Raw genomic sequence first — 20,703 nt, 5'->3', positions numbered from 1 at the left:
TAGCATGGCATCGGCATTGGCGCTGTAAAAACTGACATAATCACTCTTTAACTTTTAATAATTCTTATCACTTATTTTTCTCAATGTTTTATAATCTGTCAATGGTTTTTTGAAGGGCAGAGTTTATTTAAACGCCTCAGGCTCCGCTTAAAGCTGTCAGTGTTTAGGCCTACTGTATTTGGATATGTTCGGAATAGCATACTACTGTACTACACATACTTTTTTCTGTAGTATGCAGTATGTATACTGTGCACAATATGCAAAATACCTGGATGACCTTCTACATAGTGTACAACAGAGCACGGTGCCTGGGTCACTATATCCCATAATGCAATGCATTCAAACGTGACTTGTGAACTTGAATATCAGCTGTAACTTTTAACATCTGTTTTAAATCATTATTTCACTTGACCAGCCCCAAAGACATTTTACATTTTTACATACAAAATGTTAAAATTGGATTAAAATAAGCTTTTATTTCTGATATAATTAGTGCCACTTAACCTGAAAGCATAATGAGGTCATGTAACTATTTAGCATACTACGGTTTAAAACGTGCCCTTATATATTGTACTGCATCAGATACTATTTTTAGACAGTGTATATATAGTGTGTACTGCGCAACATGCAGTTAGTATGCTAGTTAGTATTCTATTCTGAATATGTGCTTAAATGTCATGCAAAGTTAAAGGTTTATAATATATATTTTGTGAAAAATTGTATTGCTATATCACTAATATACATTTCATATGAAACTGCAGTTTTATACAATAACCTCCTTTCTCTCTTGTAATATAAAAACAAGGAAGATATTTCCGGAAGTACATTGACGAGATCAAGCTTTGATGATCACATTGCCCACTAGAGGGCGTTAAATACGCATTTCATGTTTGCCTTTGAGAAGTAGATCAGGAGAAACAAAATGAAATGTAAACTTTTTATTTTCTTGTATACAACTTGATTATCATAAAGGAGAGCAGCTCCAGTGTTAATATTTTGATATGACCACACTGAGAAAAAAAAATCTATTTCATGTAGCTCAATCACTTTTTTAAGTGTGGAAATGTAAATACAAACATAATGAGTCAGTCACTCAATCCCTCAGAAATATTGTTAAATTTACTTTATTTTAAGTTATTATAAAATATCAAAATAAAATAATACTTTCTCCAAACAGCCAAATTCTTGATTTCTCTTTTCTACCTATGTTAAGAATTACAAAAATGGTGGTAACAGATCGGTAACATGAGAGAGTAGTGCTTCTGCTTAACTACTTGCCTGTTGGCATTTGTAGGTACTTGTACAAATAAATCACACTGACTGTTTCACTGTCATACGCTTTACTCCTACTGCTCATAAAAGCCTAAACATGCAAATTACTCCTAGTATTTAAAAAAGCACAGAGTGTAATAAATGAGGCACATTGACATAAACAAACAGAAGGGTACAGATGGGATACAGCTGCAGGTAAAAAATAAACCTGTTCACATTCCAGCAGATGCACACAAACACTCTCCTTAATACACAGACAATGGGTGAAAATACACCTGTGTGCATTACAGCAGGCCCGAAAACACTCTCTGAGTGCAGTAAATAAACACACATGCATTGACTTTTGGTTACTGTACGCACACCTATACACACACACACATTCATCAATTGGGTTACATGTACTACACATACACACATCAACAAGCACATTTATCTATAGACTTGTGTACATTGATTGGTACGGACAATACATATTTTTCTGATGCATGACACACAGGTATAAAGCACAAAAGTAAGTTGTTCCTGATTCTGAGCTATATTTGGCGAAATTACTTGCAGAACTACATGTTTCAGACATCCACGAACTGCATTGTGCGTGGTGCAAGGATTTGGCGAATCTTGTAAACATGTTATAACAGCTAGCACTACAAACTTCATGCAAATTAAAACCTTCAAAGAAAAAAAAAAGAGGCTTGAGAAGGTCTCTACGCATTCACACATACTCATGGTAGAGTCACATCAACAGGGAGGCACTAACACACTTTTTTTCTGGTCCTTTGGCTTAAATTTATGGTTTCAGTGAAAGTCTGCCTTTGATTCGGCAGGTATAATGTTTAGACCCTGGTTTGAGAAGCTATTTCCTGAGTGAACATCACTGCATGTGTATGTACACGAACATACAAACAAACTCTCTCTCTCTCTCTCTCTCACACACACACACACACACACATGTCTCCAGCAAAAACCTTATGAGCAGAATATTAGCTCTAATGCATAAAAAACAATGTGCAATATACATTAATGTCAAAATACATATAATTCTTTTTTTTAAATTCTCATATAAATAGCATAAATGGCATGAACTGCTTTGTTTTGAGGGGTTTGTTGAATCCACCACAGGGGCGTGGCCTCGTCAATAGATTGGCTTAAAGCAACTGCAAGTCAAGATAGGCTCCGCCTCCTACAGACTGGTCTCCCATAGGCTGCTTGGCTGACAGCACAGAAGGGAGAGTTACCAAAGCATCAGTGTTGCCGGGCTAAAGGAGACAGAAAGAAATTACATTTACTCAAGAGACACATGCTTATGCCTCATTATTTGTAATAAGCCCCACCTCAAATGAGTGACAGCCCTCCTACTGACTAACTAGCAAACCGCCTGAGGCGAATGTACAGCCTTGCATGGGAAAAACGCACATTGTGGATGTGCATGGCAGGAGTCTCAGCTGTTTTTAGAATGGGTTCATTAGCCAATTAGGCAAACTAACAGAAGGTTTCACTCCTGTGGTGTCAAATATATGGTGTCCGCTTCCAAATAGATGAATATTGTTTAATTCACAGTACTACTCAGTACATACTATTGCTATATTATAATGATATTTGCAGAAAATATGTACAAATCATATATATGCAATGCATATATATAAATATATATATAACATTTTTGTGCATTGTTTATATATGAAGATTTCATTTACCCAATCTCGAATGGCAACATTCAGGATAATAACACTGGCTTCCCAAAGCAATGGAACGGAGAACCAGCAAGATAGAGCAAGCCAGTTCACCGCACCTTAGCTCGGTTTGTGTGTGTGAGGGAATTTAGACCAGAGGAACCTGTTTAGCTCATCGAGGGGGTGTGACAATGCAACTATGCGATCCTGTTACTCAAACCCACTAAAGCATCGAAATCTTCAATGCTGAGCACTGCAGGGCAAAGGACACACCTTAATGTTCCCTACAAAACAGCCCTGCCCTGCTTATAAACACACACACAAGTTTCTGAGGTGGAACAAACTAGGACTTGTATTTGGATCAGTGGCGCTAAATAACATTATGAAAGCCCATTAGAAGCTGATTGCTAATACATTTAAATTCTTCAGAGATCAGTGAACACTTGCTATTTGGCAGGAATTTAACTAAAATAATCATAGAAATGGCATGAGAGAAATTCCTGTCCCTTGCTATTATAATAGAGTTGTGGGTGGATTTTAAACTCACCTGATACCCATGCATCATGCTGAGGAGCTCTTTAACCCCACTATTATAAGCGTGGGAAGGGGCGTGGCCTTGCATTCGTATCAGTGCTGTGGGCGGGGCTGAGATGACTGAGCCTGAATGGGTGTGGCCAGAAGGGAAGTAGCTGATGTTAGGGGGGGAGCCAGGTGGGCTGTTGAAAACAGACAACAACAAAAAAAAAAGCCAAATAAGCCAAAACATTTAAAAATATATATTAAATTATATATATTATATATATATATATATATATATATATATATATATATATATATATATATATATATATATATATATATATATATATATATATATAATTAAACTTTCATATTAAATATCATTTATATTATATTTTATTTTATATTTTAAAAATTCCCTTCTTCCATTGGTCGATAAAATAGTCCCGCCCCAATCACACGTTATTGGTCGAGGAAATGCTGCTGTGTCAGAGTGATGGTTTACTCTGTGGATGTCCTCTTCACATTTTTTTGTAGCCTTCCTCAAGCTAGGTAAGCATATTTCTCCTTAAATCTCACATACACAATCAGTTTCTAAACCAGTTCTTCCACTACGGTGTGAACTAAAATTGGCTATGTTAATGGGCCTGGGTGTGACATTCACTTTGTAGTGCGTTAACCTTATAAACACACCCAGTCCTGGTTGTGCACTTCTTAAAGACAAAGTCAACATTCAGCTTTTAGAGCTTCATTTGAGCAGCTCATCGAGGTACAAGCCCACAAAACACATTATATTACCCTCAAACACAAACATACACACTTACACAGTGGTTGTATGTAAATATTCACACTTTGTGAAACCTCTCAGAAAACATAAGACAGCTACTGGTGAGTATTCTAATATATGTTGACTGTGTGTACAAGATAAGTAAGTCACATTTATGTAAGAAGATTCCTGGTTCAGACAGGTTTCCAAGGCAATTCAAGTTAATTCTAGATATAACTAAGCAAATATTTAAACCTTGGATACATCTATGCATCTAAGATGCCTTCATTCTTCAGTAAACTACCTAAGTTTTGGACACAGCCACTTGATTGGATTAATATGTACACTCTGAGTATTAGACTTTATTAACTTATTATTAACCTAAAGATAAGTGGTATTCAATCATTCATTAATCATCTTCTGTGAAAGAAACTGCAGTAAACTATCGCTCATACACTGCATATCTATTGTATATGTGCATGGCTTATCTTATAATGAAAAACAACATATATAAAGATATAACTCTAACCTGGGATAATAGGTGGTGTAGTTCATATACAGCTGGTTACTAGCAGGGTAGAAGGCCGTTGTTGGTGGAAGGGGCCGGGGACTCAGCAGGAACTGGGAGGGGTAGATAGCTGCTGGCTCCACAGGTAGCACTGCTCCTGCAGGAAGGACAGCTCCGGCAGGAAGAACCGCCGTCCCGTGAGGAAACGTGTACGATGGAGGAGACAAACCTGAAATGGGCGAAGTAGAATATTGAGGAATTATTGAGTGAAAAAACAACCGTGAAGCTTCCAGTTTTGACCATCAGATGGGATTGTAGTGTTAATCTGGTCAACGAAATCGATGACAAAAAAGTTTTTTTGATTGCACCACGGTGATAATTAAATGGTTTATGGTTGATGAAAATATAAATAGAAAAGGTAACAGTGCAACATATAGAGTGGTGCAGGGATGACGTCAAAACCCCGGAAGACTAAGTCACCCTTGAGATTTTCCTATGGGGTTTTATAATGGAGTGTTTTGTTCTACAACATAAATTACACACAACCATATACCAAAAACTAATTTTGAAGCTGTTATTTTTTTAAAGCATATAAGTGTGTGCAGTTTAGGTTGTAGAACAAAATGTTCAAGTATTGTTAACGTATGTTTACCACTGACCTTATTTTACTCATAAATGTTAAAAACCATAGGAAAATCTTGAGGGAACCAGTGGCAAATTAGTCTTCTGGGATTTGACGTCATCCCTGTACCACTCTGTTAACAATGCGCTAGCAATGATTTTAGAAAAAAAAGTTGAAATAATCCAGCAAGAATTGACCTGTTGGAGCTGAATGGTTCGGAACCAAAGGGCCCACAGGATGACTTAAAAGTATGTTAATTAATAAATTATTTTTAAAGGGTTAGTTCACCCAAAAATGAGAATTCTGTCATTAATTACTCACCCTCATGTCGTTCCACACCTGTAAGACGCCTTCATTCGCCTTCGGAACACAAATTAAGATATTTTTCAGAAAGCTACTAAAGACGTATTTAAAACAGTTTGTGACTACAGTGGTTCAACCTTAATGTTACGAAGCGACAAGAATACTTTTTTGTGCGCAAAAAAAAAAAAAAAATGACTTTATTCAACAATATCTAGTGATGGGCGATTTCAAAACACTGCTTCATGAAGCTTCGAAGCTTTACGAATCTTTTGTTTTGAATCAGTGGCTTAGAGTACCAAAGACACATGATTTCAGTAAATGAAGCTTTGTGACATCAAATGTTTTGAAAATTCAATGGTTCACGTGACTTTGGCAGTTCGATACATGCTCCGAACCACTGATTTGAAACAAAAGATTCATAAAGCTTCGAAGCTTCATGAGCTATCACTAGATATTGTTGAATAAAGTCATTATTTTGTTTTTTTTTTGGCGCACAAAAAGTATTATTGTCGTTTCGTAACATTAAGGTTGAACCACTGTAGTCACGTGAACTGTTTTAAATATGTCTTTAGTAGCTTTCTGGGCGTTTGAATGTGTAAATTTACTTGCTGTAAATGCAGGCCTCACTGAGCCATCAGATTTCATCAAAAATATCTTAATTTGTGCTCCAAAGATGAACAAAGGCCTTACAGGTGTGGAACGACATGAGGGTGAGTAATTAATAATAGAATTTTCATTTTTGGGTGAACTAACCCTTTAATATTTTAAAATAATCTAACTCAAAATGCTAAAAACAAAATCATATAAATAAATCATATAAACTGAAACTTTCTTTTTTTCTCCCTCAATAACTGTTGTTTTTGCTAAAGAACATACAGTTTTCTTGTATTTTAGTCTTTTATTTTCACACTAAAATGTCAAACAAAATGTTATTTTTGTTGACAAACTTGTATGCCATTTCAGTGAGAATAAAGCGGACTAAAATGAATTAATTTAAATAATTACTAATAAAATATTTAAAAAAAAAGTAAAGAATTTTTAGTCCTAAAACTATGACTAAAATACAAATTACCTCGCAATTATTCAAGGTATTTTCACCAACCAATTAAAGGGTGTGGTCCTGACTGAACCTAAGCCAGTTAAAATAAGGGCTTTGCACCTTTAAACTGCTTTCAAGTCCTGTTTTTTGTTTGTCATCAGAGGCTCATGCAGTCATTTCATCATACAAAAACTGAACAAGGCAAATCAACAGTGTAGCCACCAGCACCAGTAGCTACCTCAAAAGCCCACCCTAAACACAACCTGTCACACTGTGATCCAGTCTAAATGAGCTGTCTTGCAGCCAATTCAAGTATGTCTCATAGTTACTCTGGCAGGTGCGATTACAAAACTAAAATCTATCATGTGAAGGTTATGTGTCTTTTGTAATAAGAAATGTGCCAAAAAAATATCAGTTTAGTTCAAGAAAAGTATTACTATTAAAATACCTATCCCACCTTTACATCTCACATAAAGCATGCAGCAAACCATAACCCAAAACTGTCAATATCTGCCATTATTATTCAGCTAACAAGTCAGGTATGTTCCCTCCACCCTTCAACACACAACAGCACATAACCACAGGCGTTCAGGCACCTTTAACCAGAGTCAACCTGTGGCATGCAGAGGATTTTACGTGCCGCTGTTGGTCATGAGGGTAGGAAAGTTACCAAGCTGACTATCCATCCAGAACTATAAATGAAGAAAGAAAGAAATCTAAACTAAATCAAACAGATCCATGACACACAATGCGTTTGAAAGTGCAATTGGTGGCATTATGATGTGGATTGAAATTTTGTGCACATTTAGATTTAGAAAGATTTCACTGAATCACCCCAAATCAAAGCCCTTCATTCCCCCGCTGTAGAAAAGCATCTGACAAACATCAGATCTAAATTTAATAAAAAACAAAAAATAAAATAAAACATTCACCCAACCAGATTCCTACTGCTCCTGATGCCCATTCCTGTCTGGACAGGAAATATGGCCAAGACACCCACCAAATGAATGCATGAATAAGTGAATGAATGAGAGAAAGGAGAAAAAAACAGGAAGGCGTGAAGCGCCACCTACCCGCACACACAGCTGAGAGAAGCAGTCCCAGAGCCCAGCGGCACTTACGTCGTAACTTACATGGCGGCGGCGAGAGGCCGCTCCTGTTAAGCGTTCCTCCCATCAGCACGATGTTCATCTCCTGAGCGGAGCACGCAAACACCTCCACGTAACGCTCCTTCATGCTGCGCTTGTGGCAACGCTGGGCCGCCAGGAACGCCCGGTCAGCGGAACGCATCTGGATAAAAGCATCACCCGACGGACGACCCTAATCAGACACACAAACAAATGCAATTTTAAAAAGAATGAAACAAGTGTACAGGACGTGTTTCTATTTTAAATTGTTGGTCACTGTTTTTTTCAGCATCTTCTGTCAGAAGTGGCTGTTTTTTAAGATGTTATGTCAAGTTAAAATTAGGGTTGGGAACAGAAAACTGGTTCTTATTCATAATAAGGATTATAATTATTCTGATTATAAACTCATTTTTCAAAAAATACCGGAACACTGTACTAGAATAACTGCACTAGATTCCTGCACTGCTTGTTCAAAGAAACAACATTACTGCTACTGAATCTACAGAACCAAACAGTGAACAGTGTAGTTTATTTACAGAACAATTAAAAACTATTTTGAGACAGTTCTTTTTAATGAGTCAAAAACAGTGTATTTTATCTCCTGAAACAAATGACTCTTATGGATTCAAAAACATACAGTGCAAACAGTTTCAATTGTCCTACAATCAGAAACAGAAACACATACAGCTATACAACTACAGTTGGTGTAGTTTCTGACTGGTGGTTCATATGACAAGGTGTAGTTAAACATTTAGTTTTCAGTAGTATTTTATGAATTTCAGTAGTAACAAATGAATTAAAGGTGCCCTAGAACCATTTTTTACAAGATGTAATATAAGTCTAAGGTGTCCCCTGAATGTGTCTGTGAAGTTTCAGCTCAAAATACCCCATAAATTTTTTTTATAAATTTTTTTAACTGCCTATTTTGGGGCATCATTAACTATGCACCGATTCAGGCTGCGGCCCCTTTGAATCGTGCGCTCCCTGAGCTCTCGACTATATTACAGTGCATTTACAAAGTTGACACAGCTAATATAACCCTCAAATGGATCTTTACACGATGTTCATCATGCATACTGTATGCATGCGTCGGATCATGTGAGTATAGTATTTATTTGGATGTTTACATTTGATTCTGAATGAGTTTGATTGTGCTCTGTGGCTAACGGGCTAAAGCTAACATTACACACTGTTGGAGAGATTTATAAAGAATGAAGTTGTGTTTATGAATTATACAGACTGCAAGTGTTTAAAAATGAAAATAGTGACTGCTCTTGTCTCCGTGAATACAGTAAGAAACGATAACAGTAGCTTTAACCACATTTAACAGTACATTAGCAACATGCTAACGAAACATTTATAAAGACAATTTATAAAGACAATTTACAAATATCACTAAAAATATCATGTAATCATGGATCATGTCAGTTATTATCGCTCCATCTGCCATTTTTCGCTATTGTTCTTGCTTGCTTACCTTGTCTGATGATACTAATACTAATACTGGCTGCCCTTGTCTAATGCCTTGAACATGGGCTGGCATATGCAAATATTGGGGGCGTACATATTAATGATCCCGACTGTTACATAACAGTTGGTGTTATGTTGAGATTCGCCTTTTTTTCGGAGGTCTTTTAAACAAATGAGATTTACATAAGGAGGAGGAAACAATGGAGTTTGAAACTCAATGTATGTCTTTTCCATGTACTGAACTCTTGTTATTAAATTCAATTTTTGATTATATGGCACCTTTAAATATATTACCACATTTTCGTTTGTTTATTATTGTTGTTTAATTTATAGTTAATTTCATATAATTACTGGATTGCATTTTAAAAAGAGAATGTGTAAAAAAATCAATAATATAATATAATAAATTTCTGTTTGTTTGAAAGAAATGAATACCTTTTATTCAGCAAGAATGCATTAAATTGATCAAAAGTGACAGTAAATACTGTTACATTGTTATAAAAAATTATCAAATAAATGCTGTTTTTTTTTTTTTTCAAAAGAAAAGTAATCATGGTTTCCACAAAAAATATAGGAGCTCAACTGTTTTCAACATTAATAATATAATAATAAATGTTTCTTGAGCAGCAAATCAGCATATTAGAATGAATTCTGAAGGATCATGTGACACTGAATACTGGATTAATGACTACTGAAAATTCAGCTTTGCCATCACACAAATAAATTACATTTTAAAATATATTAAAATAGAAAACAGTTATTTTTAAATTGTACTAATATTTCTCATGATTTCTGTTATTACTGTATTACTGTAATTAAAAATCTTACTGACCCCAAACTTTTGGAAGATAGTGATCTTTTAGAATCATTAATGGAACTGTTAAGGAAACAGAGGAATCAAAACCATTAAAATCTTTGTTTCTAGCTGAAAATATGCAAGCCAGCTTTTTATGTTTCTATCTTTGAAACCTTGTTTGTGTGGAAATATTGAATCTTACATCTTGTGCTCAAGTTTAGTTCTCTTTGGCGTGCTTTAAAATATTGTATGAACGAACAAAGGCATGACAGCAACACATTACAAAGGAATGAAGAAACACAAGTCCTGACAGAAGCTGCTGCACTGATTGATTAACCACCCATTTTTATGGATTGGTTGAGCCAAAGGGAGGATCCTCTCTGACAGAACACATTCTGAACTACATAGGTGTGTGTATTTTATTAGATTATCTCCAAATGAAATCAAAGTCAGAAACGATGGTTAGTATACCACAATTCATAAAGGACATAAGTGGGTCTGAGCGCCTTACCTGCTGGTTAAGCACCATATGCACTCCGTGTGGTTTGATGTCAGCAGTGTATTCCCCCAGGAAAACCAAAATGTCCTGAATGCTGGCATCGTACGGCAGACCCCTCAATCTCACGCAGTCCCGAACACCTGTCACTGCTGCTGTTTGGGGCACGAATGTGGGCTGTGGCACAACAGACAGGATGGGGGATGGAGCCACCGGAATCAACGGTGCAGATGAGTATCTGTTCAGTACCTGACACACAAATGCTGGAGTTACAGTATATGACTGGTAATGCATATCACGAAGACATTTGCCTGTTTATAGCTCCAGAGTGGAGATGATGGGATGAATGGAATTCTAACTAGAGGTACTGATACTGTGTGCCATTATCCTTATATTGTTATATTGTCCTTATATTATTGTAATTACATGCACAAGTTGTAATTGCTGCCTAACACGAGTTGTTGTATCTGCTTAAGTGAATACATGACAAATAACATGCATTACATTATAGCTGTATACTACTGTCATATGGACATACACTTATCTCTGGCTGATAATAGAACTCTTCCTAATTTGTAATAACACTGAAAAAAGCATTTTCTGTAAAGCTGCTTGGAAACAATATGTTTTGATGAAAGCGCTATACAAATAAACATGCAAATACAAGATTGGTGTGTCTGTATCCTCAAATGCCCTAATATATGAAGACAGCTTGCCCATTGTATGTTGGGTCTGGAACTTTACCAGATCAAGCCTGCAAAACCATGCACTTTCTGTTTGAGCAAGCCAAACCATCACTTTGGTTTGCTAGGTTTCTTGCTTTATATTTAAACGTTTAATGTTTTAGCTACCTGTTCCGACCGGTCTAAACCATCTGTACTTTGGTAGAGATAGACCTAAAATCAGTTTAACACATATACCCCCGGTTTCACAGACAAGGCTTAATCTAGTCCTACATTAAATGCATCTTTGTGCTGTTTTAACTGAAAGTAACTTGTACTGACATATCTTAAAATATGTCAGAGCCATTGTTTTGTCTCAAGATGCACACCAGTGATGTTTTTTTTTTAGTGCACATTTATAAAAGCTACTGAAATATCTTAATTGAACAAAGGACTAATCCTGGTTTAGGCTAAGCCCTGTCTGTGAAACCGGGCCATATTTTACCAATATTCATACTTTTCCCCAAAATCAGTTCATAGGTAAAAGTTAATGGACATTTTGCATTCTTAAGTGAAAATCACATGGTACCATGACAGCCCAAAACAAAGAATATATCTGCAACCATTTTGATAGAAAAAAACAAACAAAAAATAGCTACTTAAAAATGGCATAAAAAATACTCTTATATTTAGTATGCATGTAACGTTCATTGCTGTAGTCTAATGATTATGGCTATTTCACACTGTCCGTTTTTGAGATTGACAACCGCATTTACTTACAGGAGTGAGTCTCAAAATCAGTAGTCAAGCCCGTATTCCTAACTAACCATAGCGACAGTGGATAAAGTAATATCCAAGATGGCGACGTCCAGTTAAGTTACCGAAACCACACACAAAAATCACAGGACAGACATGGCTCTCTCATATTGTATGACGTGACAGACAACTAGTTGTCCAGTTCAGCGCTGGTTTTCTGAAAATGTGGTTTTGAGTCCTTAAAATGTATTTATCATATTCTGCTTCTGTGTGAACTTAGCCTATGTAAAGTAGCTATAAACAATTAAAAATCAGTTCTGCATATTGGTTATTAGACACTTAAAAACAAACAATCAAAAAAGGCATTTGATGTAAAAAAAAAAAAAGATAAATGATAAAAAAAAAAAAAAAAAATAGTTTACAGTTGTAGCAGGTACATAGGCAGGATCAGTTGCCATTTGTTGTGTAATGGATTAAGTACATGTTTCCTATTAAATTTGAATACGTTTTTCAGGCTTTTGGTATCATTTGGTGATTCAATTGTAAATTTTCTGCTTAAATAACCTAACAACAGCCAACTATTAATATAGGGCATGATGGGATTCTCTTTTCCTGTGTTCTAACAGATACACCCTTCATCAAAAACCCCCTACTTGTTGTGATAGACACAGCTGAGATAGTCAAGCACACACAATGTCTGCTCAAACACAGGTTGAGCTCAACCGCCTGCTATTTTTGAGTAGCTTGATTTGATGACGACAGCTAAAAATTAACAAGAAGGAATTCCAAGTAATTCTACAAAATTAGTAACAATGAAATTTGAAATGTTTTTACACTGAAGAACAGAAAGTCTGAGAGAGAGTTTTTATGACAGCTTTGAAAAGCTAATCTTTTACAGATTACTGAGCTGAGTGTTTGTTCAGCGAGCAGGGCCGTTCAGCTAGAGTACAAACTTGTACACACACTCACACATCCAAAGACCTCACGTTTTCTTACCCTCCTGATATTGTCCAACAATCCAAACCAACTAAAAATTCTCTCCCCAACTGAAACAGGAAGTGCTGCTCTCACCTGTTGCACCTCAGCCGCAGTGCTCTTGAACAGTTCTATGTATCTCTTGCCCAGGATGTCCTTGTGTTTTTTCAGTGCGTTCTGAGCGTGCTCCTCGCAGGAGAACAGGACGAACGCATCCCCAGTGGGCCTGCCATCGGGAAAGCGTACAAACAGAATGCCTTCGGTGCCGTCGGTCACGGGACATGCCGGGGAGAAGAACTGCAGCACCTGCTCTGCGGTGGCAGTGAACGGAAGTCCACGCATGCGTATGATAACCTGATTCTCCCTCGACAGAAAATTGGCCACTTCATTAGAGGTACCTGTCAGTCACACATTCACAAATATTCGTCAGCCTCTCAACCTGAAGCTAAAAATACATTCACACACAAAATAAACTGAAACCAATGCAAATAACACTGAAAGATCACAAACTCAGATTAAATCAGATAATATACACAATTTATGTTTCAACTGCACTCATACACTAACTAGTAGAACTAGAATGTGCAAGATTTTCCACATATAGGGATGGCTAACGATTCCAGTTGCTTAAAGGGGTCATGAACTGGATTTTTTTATTTTATAATGTTTCCTGAGGTGCACTTATAATGTTAATACCCTGATTTTAGCTCTCTGATCTGCTGTGAGACTTCAGTGTAAACGCCTACTGCTGTGATTGGCTGACATCTTTACATATAATCAGACTACACGATTCACACTGTTCTGTTTTTTCTTTTCTTTTCTTCATCTAATGAAACCGGTTCTGAATAAGAATAGATTATTCATGGCATTTAATTCATTATGGAACCAATTCTGAACTGGTTCTTAGTTCCCAACCCTATTCACATTCAAGTCCGAAAAACAAAATAGTCTTTTTACCTCCTGCTATCTTTAGAAAGTCTTCACCTGTTGCCTTGTAAACCTGCAATGCAAAATAATGTGATGAGAATTTACATACTACTACGATTACAAAAAGGTGCATGTAACAGGACTTCGGTTCATCACGGCACTAAATGAAACTTCATTTACAGAAACAGAGTTAAAAATATATTTATATAGCTTTATGAATGTGTGTGTACCTCAATGTATCTGGTGCCCATGTGATGCTTGTGTCTCTGGAGGGCCAAATCCCTGTGCTCTTCACTCTCAAACCGCACTAGTGCTTCTCCATTCCTCCTGCCCTGAGCATTCAGACACAATGCAGCACCTCCTCTACACACACACACACACACACACACACACACACACACACAGTCAATCATCAGACAGATGCTATTGTGCACACACTGAAGAATGATAATTGATTAAACCAGAATTGTCTGTGGGTTGTTTGCATACTTGGCGATGTTGAGACCCCTGAAGAACCGGGCGATGTCCTGGTCTGAGGACTGCCATGGAAGACCCCGAGCTCTGATCACTGTGTTATCATCCACCCTCTCCATCTTACTGCTGTTGCACACACATACATACAGTTTAAACAGAAACATAAGAGCAACATGGCAAAAATATTTACATGTCAAGTGACCCTTTGCTAAGTTCCACCCCCTTGGTTACTACTCAGACAAGTTTTACAGAACTTCTTATAGCACTGAACAGGATGACGGGTGACACTACTATAAGCATTTCATCTAATGTTTTATTTAAATAAATAATTCATAAAAAAAAAAAAAACTAAGGTATATGATTCTTACTGATCTTTCACATGTCCATTAGTGAATAAGAGCTGCCACAGTTTATTGCACATCATGTGCTTCTCAGGATTTATTAAAGGGTTAGTTCACCCAAAAATGAAAATTCTGTCATTTATTACTTATCCTCGTGCCGTTCCACACCCGTAAGACCTTCTTTAATCTTCAGAACACAAATTAAGATATTTTAGTTGAAATCCGATAGCTCCGTGAACTAAAAACGTATTTAAATCGGTTCATGTGAGTACAGTGGCTCAATATTAACATCATAAAGCGACGAGAATATTTTTGGAGCGCCAAAAAAAACTAAATAATGACTTATTTAGTGATGGCCGATTTCAAAACACTGCTTCATGAAGCATCGGAGCATAAATGAATCAGTGTGTTGAATCATGATTCAGATCGCGTGTCAAACTGCCAACGGCTGAAATCACGTGACTTTGGCGCTCCGAACAGCAGATTCGATACACTGATTCATTATGCTCTGAAGCTTCCTGAAGCATTATTTTGAAATCGGCCATCACTAAATAAGTCGTTATTTTGTTTTTTTGGCGCACCAAAAATATTCTCGTCGCTTCATAATATTAATATTGAACCACTGTACTCACATGAACCGATTTAAATATGATTTTAGTACCTTTATGGATCTTGAGAGAGGAAGTGTCCATTGCTCCCTATGGAGGCCTCACGGAGCCATTGGATTTCAACTAAAATATCTTAATTTGTGTTCTGAAGATTAATGAAGGTCTTACGGGTGTGGAATGGCATGAGGGTGAGTAATACATGACAGAATTTTTATTTTGGGTGAACTAACCCTTTAAGTAATAAAACCTTCTATAATACTAATATCCTCCAAGAACTATATCCATCACTACTATAAGTGCTGCAGCAGAAATTTTGCTTTAAAATTGAATGTAAAATTTGAATCTAAACACATAACATGAATTTCCGATCTCCATTCTATAGTCATTTGATTAATTTTATAGAAATAGCACTCACAAACAGTAATCTTAATATTTTAGGGTTCTAACAAGAAAGATACATATTCATTATAGAAAATCCCATGATTTTACTGTAATACTTAAAAAAAAAAAATATATATAAAAATATTATAAAATTCCTTGATATTTCCAGCTATTCAAAAACAGCAAAAAAAGAGCTAAGCATAAATAAATACAATTAAATAAAATTAAATAAATAAATAAATTCTGGTATGCTTATAAAATGGTGGATGGCAGTTGCTTAGTTAGGATTGGTCAATAACATTTCAAGGCATTTTAAGCAAAGGATCAGTTGAACACAGTTAAAGACAAATGTTTTTTAGTTTAAATAAGAAACAGCTCTTACCAGGTGCCCGTCTCAAATTTGTCATTCACTTTTTCAGATAAGGAGAATTTGTGGCCTACGAAGAAGAATAAAACAGGTTCATAACAAAAACACTTATGAATATTAACTCTGTGTGTGCAGACAATAATAGGTAAGTTGTAAGGACTTACAGACAGGCTCTGAGATGAGTGCTAAAACAATATCTGACATCTGCTGAACTTTGTAAGCAGTGAAAGCATGAAGAGAAGAATCTACAACCGCATTCAAATCTGATCGCAACCGCAGTCAAGGAATACAGCGTCTGTGTTTAGTATTACTGCTGACACCTTAATTACCAGTTAATGACACGGTAAAGATGCAAGGAACAACTACAGCAGGGGGTTATAATTGCAAAAGGACCATTGAAACACTGCTATCTTTCATGAAGAAACATAGAGGGAGAGAATGACTTTTGATTAACTTTTCTTACTGGGCAGAAGGCTGTGATATTGCATTATGTGATTGACTGTCTGTGTGTGTGTGTGTGTGTGTGTGTGTGTGTGTGTGTGTAGGCATTAAGACGTTACAGCATAGGTGTGGCAGGTTAAGCTTGTTGGCTAAACACTCTTGGCTTTCTCTTGCTGGCTCAATTGAACCCACACTATTGTGAGTCTATTTGCATTTCAAAACCTTGAGATCCTGCAGCCAACACCCTGTTGCCTATCTTTCTCTCACAAACACTCAAATGCAACTTCCTCACACTGGCTGTCAGATAATTATGAACTAATGCGTGTATTAATCTACTCTCATCCATTTAAGCCTTACAAAAATACATAATTTTGTTTAAGGATACAGTCAGCCATGACCTGAAGATCCAAGTCTTTCAATTCCCCTTCTGATGGGAATTTTTTCTTGAACTCTTTCCGCAGGTCAAAGAACGAGAAGAAACACTCAGGCAACAAAATATTCTGAAAAGCACAAAAGAAAGCAGTCAAGAAAAAACATTTATGCTCATAAATTATTGGCTACACGTTTTACAAATACCACCCACACACTTTCAGTATTTATAGGTTGATACCTTGCTGGAAGCCTCGGGATGCAGGACTTGACGCACATGCAGCTGTCCATCCGTACAGAGACAGAAGGTATTCCCTGCACCTGCGTCCACTTCTGCACATAACTTCTGATTCAACTGCACACACAGACACCTTTTGAGTAAACGGCACTTTTTGTGGCATTTAATGCATACCCATGAGGCTGCTTGTGGGAAATATCAATCCACAAGCTCTTAAACAATATGTTTAATAGAGTGTATAGATATGCAACCATTCATTGGAGTTTAAATGGTCTATAGGCAGACCTTCCATCAAGGGGAGTTATAATAGAAAGTTGTCCTTTGAAATGATCCACTCTCAAATGCAAACATCCTTATGTATTTTGAACCACTAAATTAAGTCTAAAAAAAATCAAGAACAGACCCATTTAAAGATAAATGCCAACCTGTCAAGACAGATTATATGAGAATCATCACCTGTTCAATGGCCTCCTCAAGCGGATCAGCAGTTGTCAAGGCATCCTCGGTGAGTCCACTCACCTCCTGACACTCCTCAGAAAGCTCAACATGATCTGGTTTGACTAGCAGTTCATTTACCTCACCAGCCTAGATGCAGAGAGAAATGCAATCCAGCATATATATTTACATAGGCAAATAAATTGATGGATGCAAAACGTAAATAGATAGATAGATAGATAGATAGATAGATAGATAGATAGATAGATAGATAGATAGATAGATAGATAGATAGATAGATAGATAGATAGATAGATAGATAGAAAAAAAAATAAATGGTCTTAGAGTTGACTGTAATTTTTGTTTAACATATACACAAGCATATATAGACAGATAGAGAGTAGAAAATACAAATAAATAAATTAATATTTGACCTTAGATTTCATAATTCTTAAAATATAATATATATACTATAGGCTAAATGTAAAATATTTCGAATTCTCTCTCACCTCCACCAGAAATACAACACACACAAACGCGCGCACACGCGCGCACACAAACCATCATGAGGAAATATGAAATCACCTTTTTAGTCGCTAAATCCACAACTTGCCAAACCAACTGTACAATTTCCTTCTCATCTGATCCCAGCTGGTCCCCACTTGCGCCAGATGTGGTGGTGAATAAAAGCACCAGATAATCAGGATTAACCGTCATTTTTAAGAAGAAGAAAAAAACTATTGTCACCACCCGATAGCAAAAGCAAAACCCTAGAGATCAACTCCAGGTGACAGAGAAGCAAAGAGCTCAGTGACCCCACACCTACGGACAGATCAGTGCCGGGTTCGGACTCGTATTGACTTGTCCCGTGGCCTTTTAATTGCGTGAGAATCGATGCAAATCAGTCCGAAACCCCTGGCTCTGCTCCGCAATGGCTGCTTGGATCGCGCTGGTTTTGTGTGAGCCCTACCTGGCCACCGCCCACGTGACACAGGTAATAGATACCTGCCCAAGAGAAAGCCCTCCTACTGCTGCTGAGAAACAAGGACGTGGCAGGGCACGCAGAAAACGCGCTCGTGCTACATGATGTGAGGGAATTCAGGATCTGCAGTGTTTATTACACGTTGACACACTCCACTAATAAAATAACCCAGCGTTAACACCTGCTCACCTGCCATCAAACGCGAACAGGACGTAGGCCTAGCTAATGTGTAAAATCCCAAGGCCTTTCACAATCATTTTAAAATGGTACTATTAACTAGGTAAATATTAGCCTGACAAAACCAATCCATAAACTTACAATAGCCAATATCTAGACCACAAGGAACGTCTCTATATTTAAGTCAGTGTAATTGGCAGAGTTATCTTTTATAAAGCAGTCATAACAGTAAGTGTAGCCTATTCTTTATTATTACCATTACAGCCCTAGAGAAGGAAAGATAGATAGAAAGCAAGCATACATTCCCCGCAAGCAAAAAGCTTTACCAACACATGATTTTGCCATCACTTTATTGAGATGAGTGGGAAATGTCTGTTTATTTGTCTGATAAATCAATGCAACAGAAGCAAAACTGAGGGCCTATATTGGTTAAATGTCACTTCCTTCTTTTGCGATAATCATATTTGCTCACTTCAGTGGATAGTTTATCAAACCTCAGCGCTTTATGCCATTAACAGAGTATTCGCAATTCTTGCCCAACCAGCTCTTGCACCTCCAGCAATACTGTGGCAAGTCTGTTAGGTGCTGCACCAAGAAAATCATTGAAGGATTTTAATATTTTCCTTAATTCAAAGTTTGAGTGCTTTTATTATTACCCTTTAGCATTGTTTTCTGGCTTTGTTAGCACCGTTATCGGACTCTTTCAGGTCCTTAGGAGAATGAAGATGCATAATTTGTAAAGAAGCTTCCCTTATGTTATTATGAGATGGTGAAATGTAAAATGTTAAAGCAAAAAGATTAGTTAAAGTCTTGGACTTTATAATGTTTTTTTCTTCTTCTGTGCTATAGGCCTATTGGCTAGTGAAATTACTCTCGTTTAACTTGCCTGATAAGCGGCTTCCTTATTATTTATAAGGAGTTAAGAAGAACCCAATCCATTATCTGCCTATTTCCAACAGCACTAGACTTCTTTTATTTATTTGCGAGAATCACTCAAAAATAATTCCTTTTTAAAGGATTAGTTCACTTTCAAATTAAAATTTCCTGATAATTTACTCACCCCCCCATGTCATCCAAGATGTCTATGTCCTTCTTTCTTCAATCGAAAAGAAATGAAGGTTTTTGATGAAAACATTCCAGGATTATTCTCCTTATAGTGGACTTCAATGGCCTCCAAACGGTTGAAGGTCAAAATGACAGTTTCATTGCAGCTTCAATGGGCTTTAAATGATACGCTGTATGTCCTATGCCTTCCCTATTCTGCTTACGGAAAAAATGGAACTGGCACTGCGTTCATTCCGTAAGTATAATAGGGAAGGCGTAGGACATACATTGTAAGCTTTTTGATGAATATGAAAAGTGCGGTTTTGGCGGAACCACTTGGAAGGTGATCATTTGTTTATATAAAGCATATACATTGAAAATGACCGATTGTTTCACTTAGATAAGACCCTTATTCCTCATCTGGTATTGTTTAAAGCCATTTGAAGCTGCACTGAAACTGTCATTTTGACCTTCAATCATCTGGAGGCCATTGAAGTCCACTATAAGGAGAATAATCCTGGAATGTTTTCATCAAAAACCTTAATTTCTTTTCGACTGAAGAAAGAAGGACATGGATATTTTGGATGACATGGGGGTGAGTAAATTATCAGGAAAATGTTATTTGAAAGTGAACTAATCCTTTAATAATGTTTTATTGAAACCTTTAAATATGTTAATTTAACTCAGAAAATGTGAATTTGAGAATATTTTAATGTAGCCAATACATTTTTTAAAGTGTTATGGTTTCTCTTACTTTTGAAACGTAGGCTATTATTAAACTTTTGTATAATCTATTACCACTTTCGTAGGCTACATGTGCACAATTATATGATTTATATACAGAGCAATTATTGAAATCTAGTTGCCATTACTAAAATATTTTTGGTCATATGGCTTTACTTAAATGTTTTAAAGCATGTTATTTGCGTTCACAAAAA

The 20,703-nt window shown here is 36.6% G+C and overlaps 1 protein-coding gene across 2 annotated transcripts; it reads right to left on the bottom strand.

The window, feature by feature from the left end:
• Positions 1–2,392: 2,392 nt before the first annotated feature.
• On the bottom strand, positions 2,393–18,520 carry esrp1 (epithelial splicing regulatory protein 1). 2 transcript variants are annotated; one of them, XM_067408404.1, is made up of 15 exons: positions 18,148–18,520; positions 17,584–17,712; positions 17,131–17,244; positions 16,906–17,020; positions 16,244–16,342; positions 16,095–16,149; positions 14,398–14,508; positions 14,139–14,271; positions 13,939–13,981; positions 13,078–13,379; positions 10,604–10,837; positions 7,821–8,019; positions 4,757–4,964; positions 3,490–3,658; positions 2,393–2,528 (listed from the first exon to the last, which is right to left on the bottom strand). In XM_067408404.1, exons 1-15 carry the CDS (start codon positions 18,277–18,279, stop codon positions 2,418–2,420), a joined length of 2,154 nt encoding a protein of 717 aa, XP_067264505.1. In that variant the 5' UTR covers positions 18,280–18,520; the 3' UTR covers positions 2,393–2,417. The 2 variants fall into 2 exon arrangements, with proteins under 2 accessions (XP_067264505.1, XP_067264514.1); XM_067408413.1 differs by having other exon boundaries at positions 7,833–8,019.
• Positions 18,521–20,703: the final 2,183 nt, after the last annotated feature.

This window comes from Chanodichthys erythropterus, chromosome 2 (genome assembly GCF_024489055.1).
Source record: "Chanodichthys erythropterus isolate Z2021 chromosome 2, ASM2448905v1, whole genome shotgun sequence".
Classification (NCBI taxonomy): domain Eukaryota; kingdom Metazoa; phylum Chordata; class Actinopteri; order Cypriniformes; family Xenocyprididae; genus Chanodichthys; species Chanodichthys erythropterus.
This window is presented reverse-complemented; position numbering and strand designations above follow the sequence as displayed.

What these genes read in the sequence shown, in the direction of transcription:
- esrp1 (XM_067408404.1), bottom strand. Translation starts at nt 18,279, where the DNA reads ATGACGGTTAATCCTGATTATCTGGTGCTTTTATTCACCACCACATCT. An exon ending in TGGATTTAGCGACTAAAAAG is followed by an intron (nt 17,713 to 18,147) that starts GTGATTTCATAT and finishes CTCTGCATCTAG; the next exon opens with GCTGGTGAGGTAAATGAACT. An exon ending in AGGGGTCTCAACATCGCCAA is followed by an intron (nt 14,272 to 14,397) that starts GTATGCAAACAA and finishes GTGTGTGTGTAG; the next exon opens with AGGAGGTGCTGCATTGTGTC.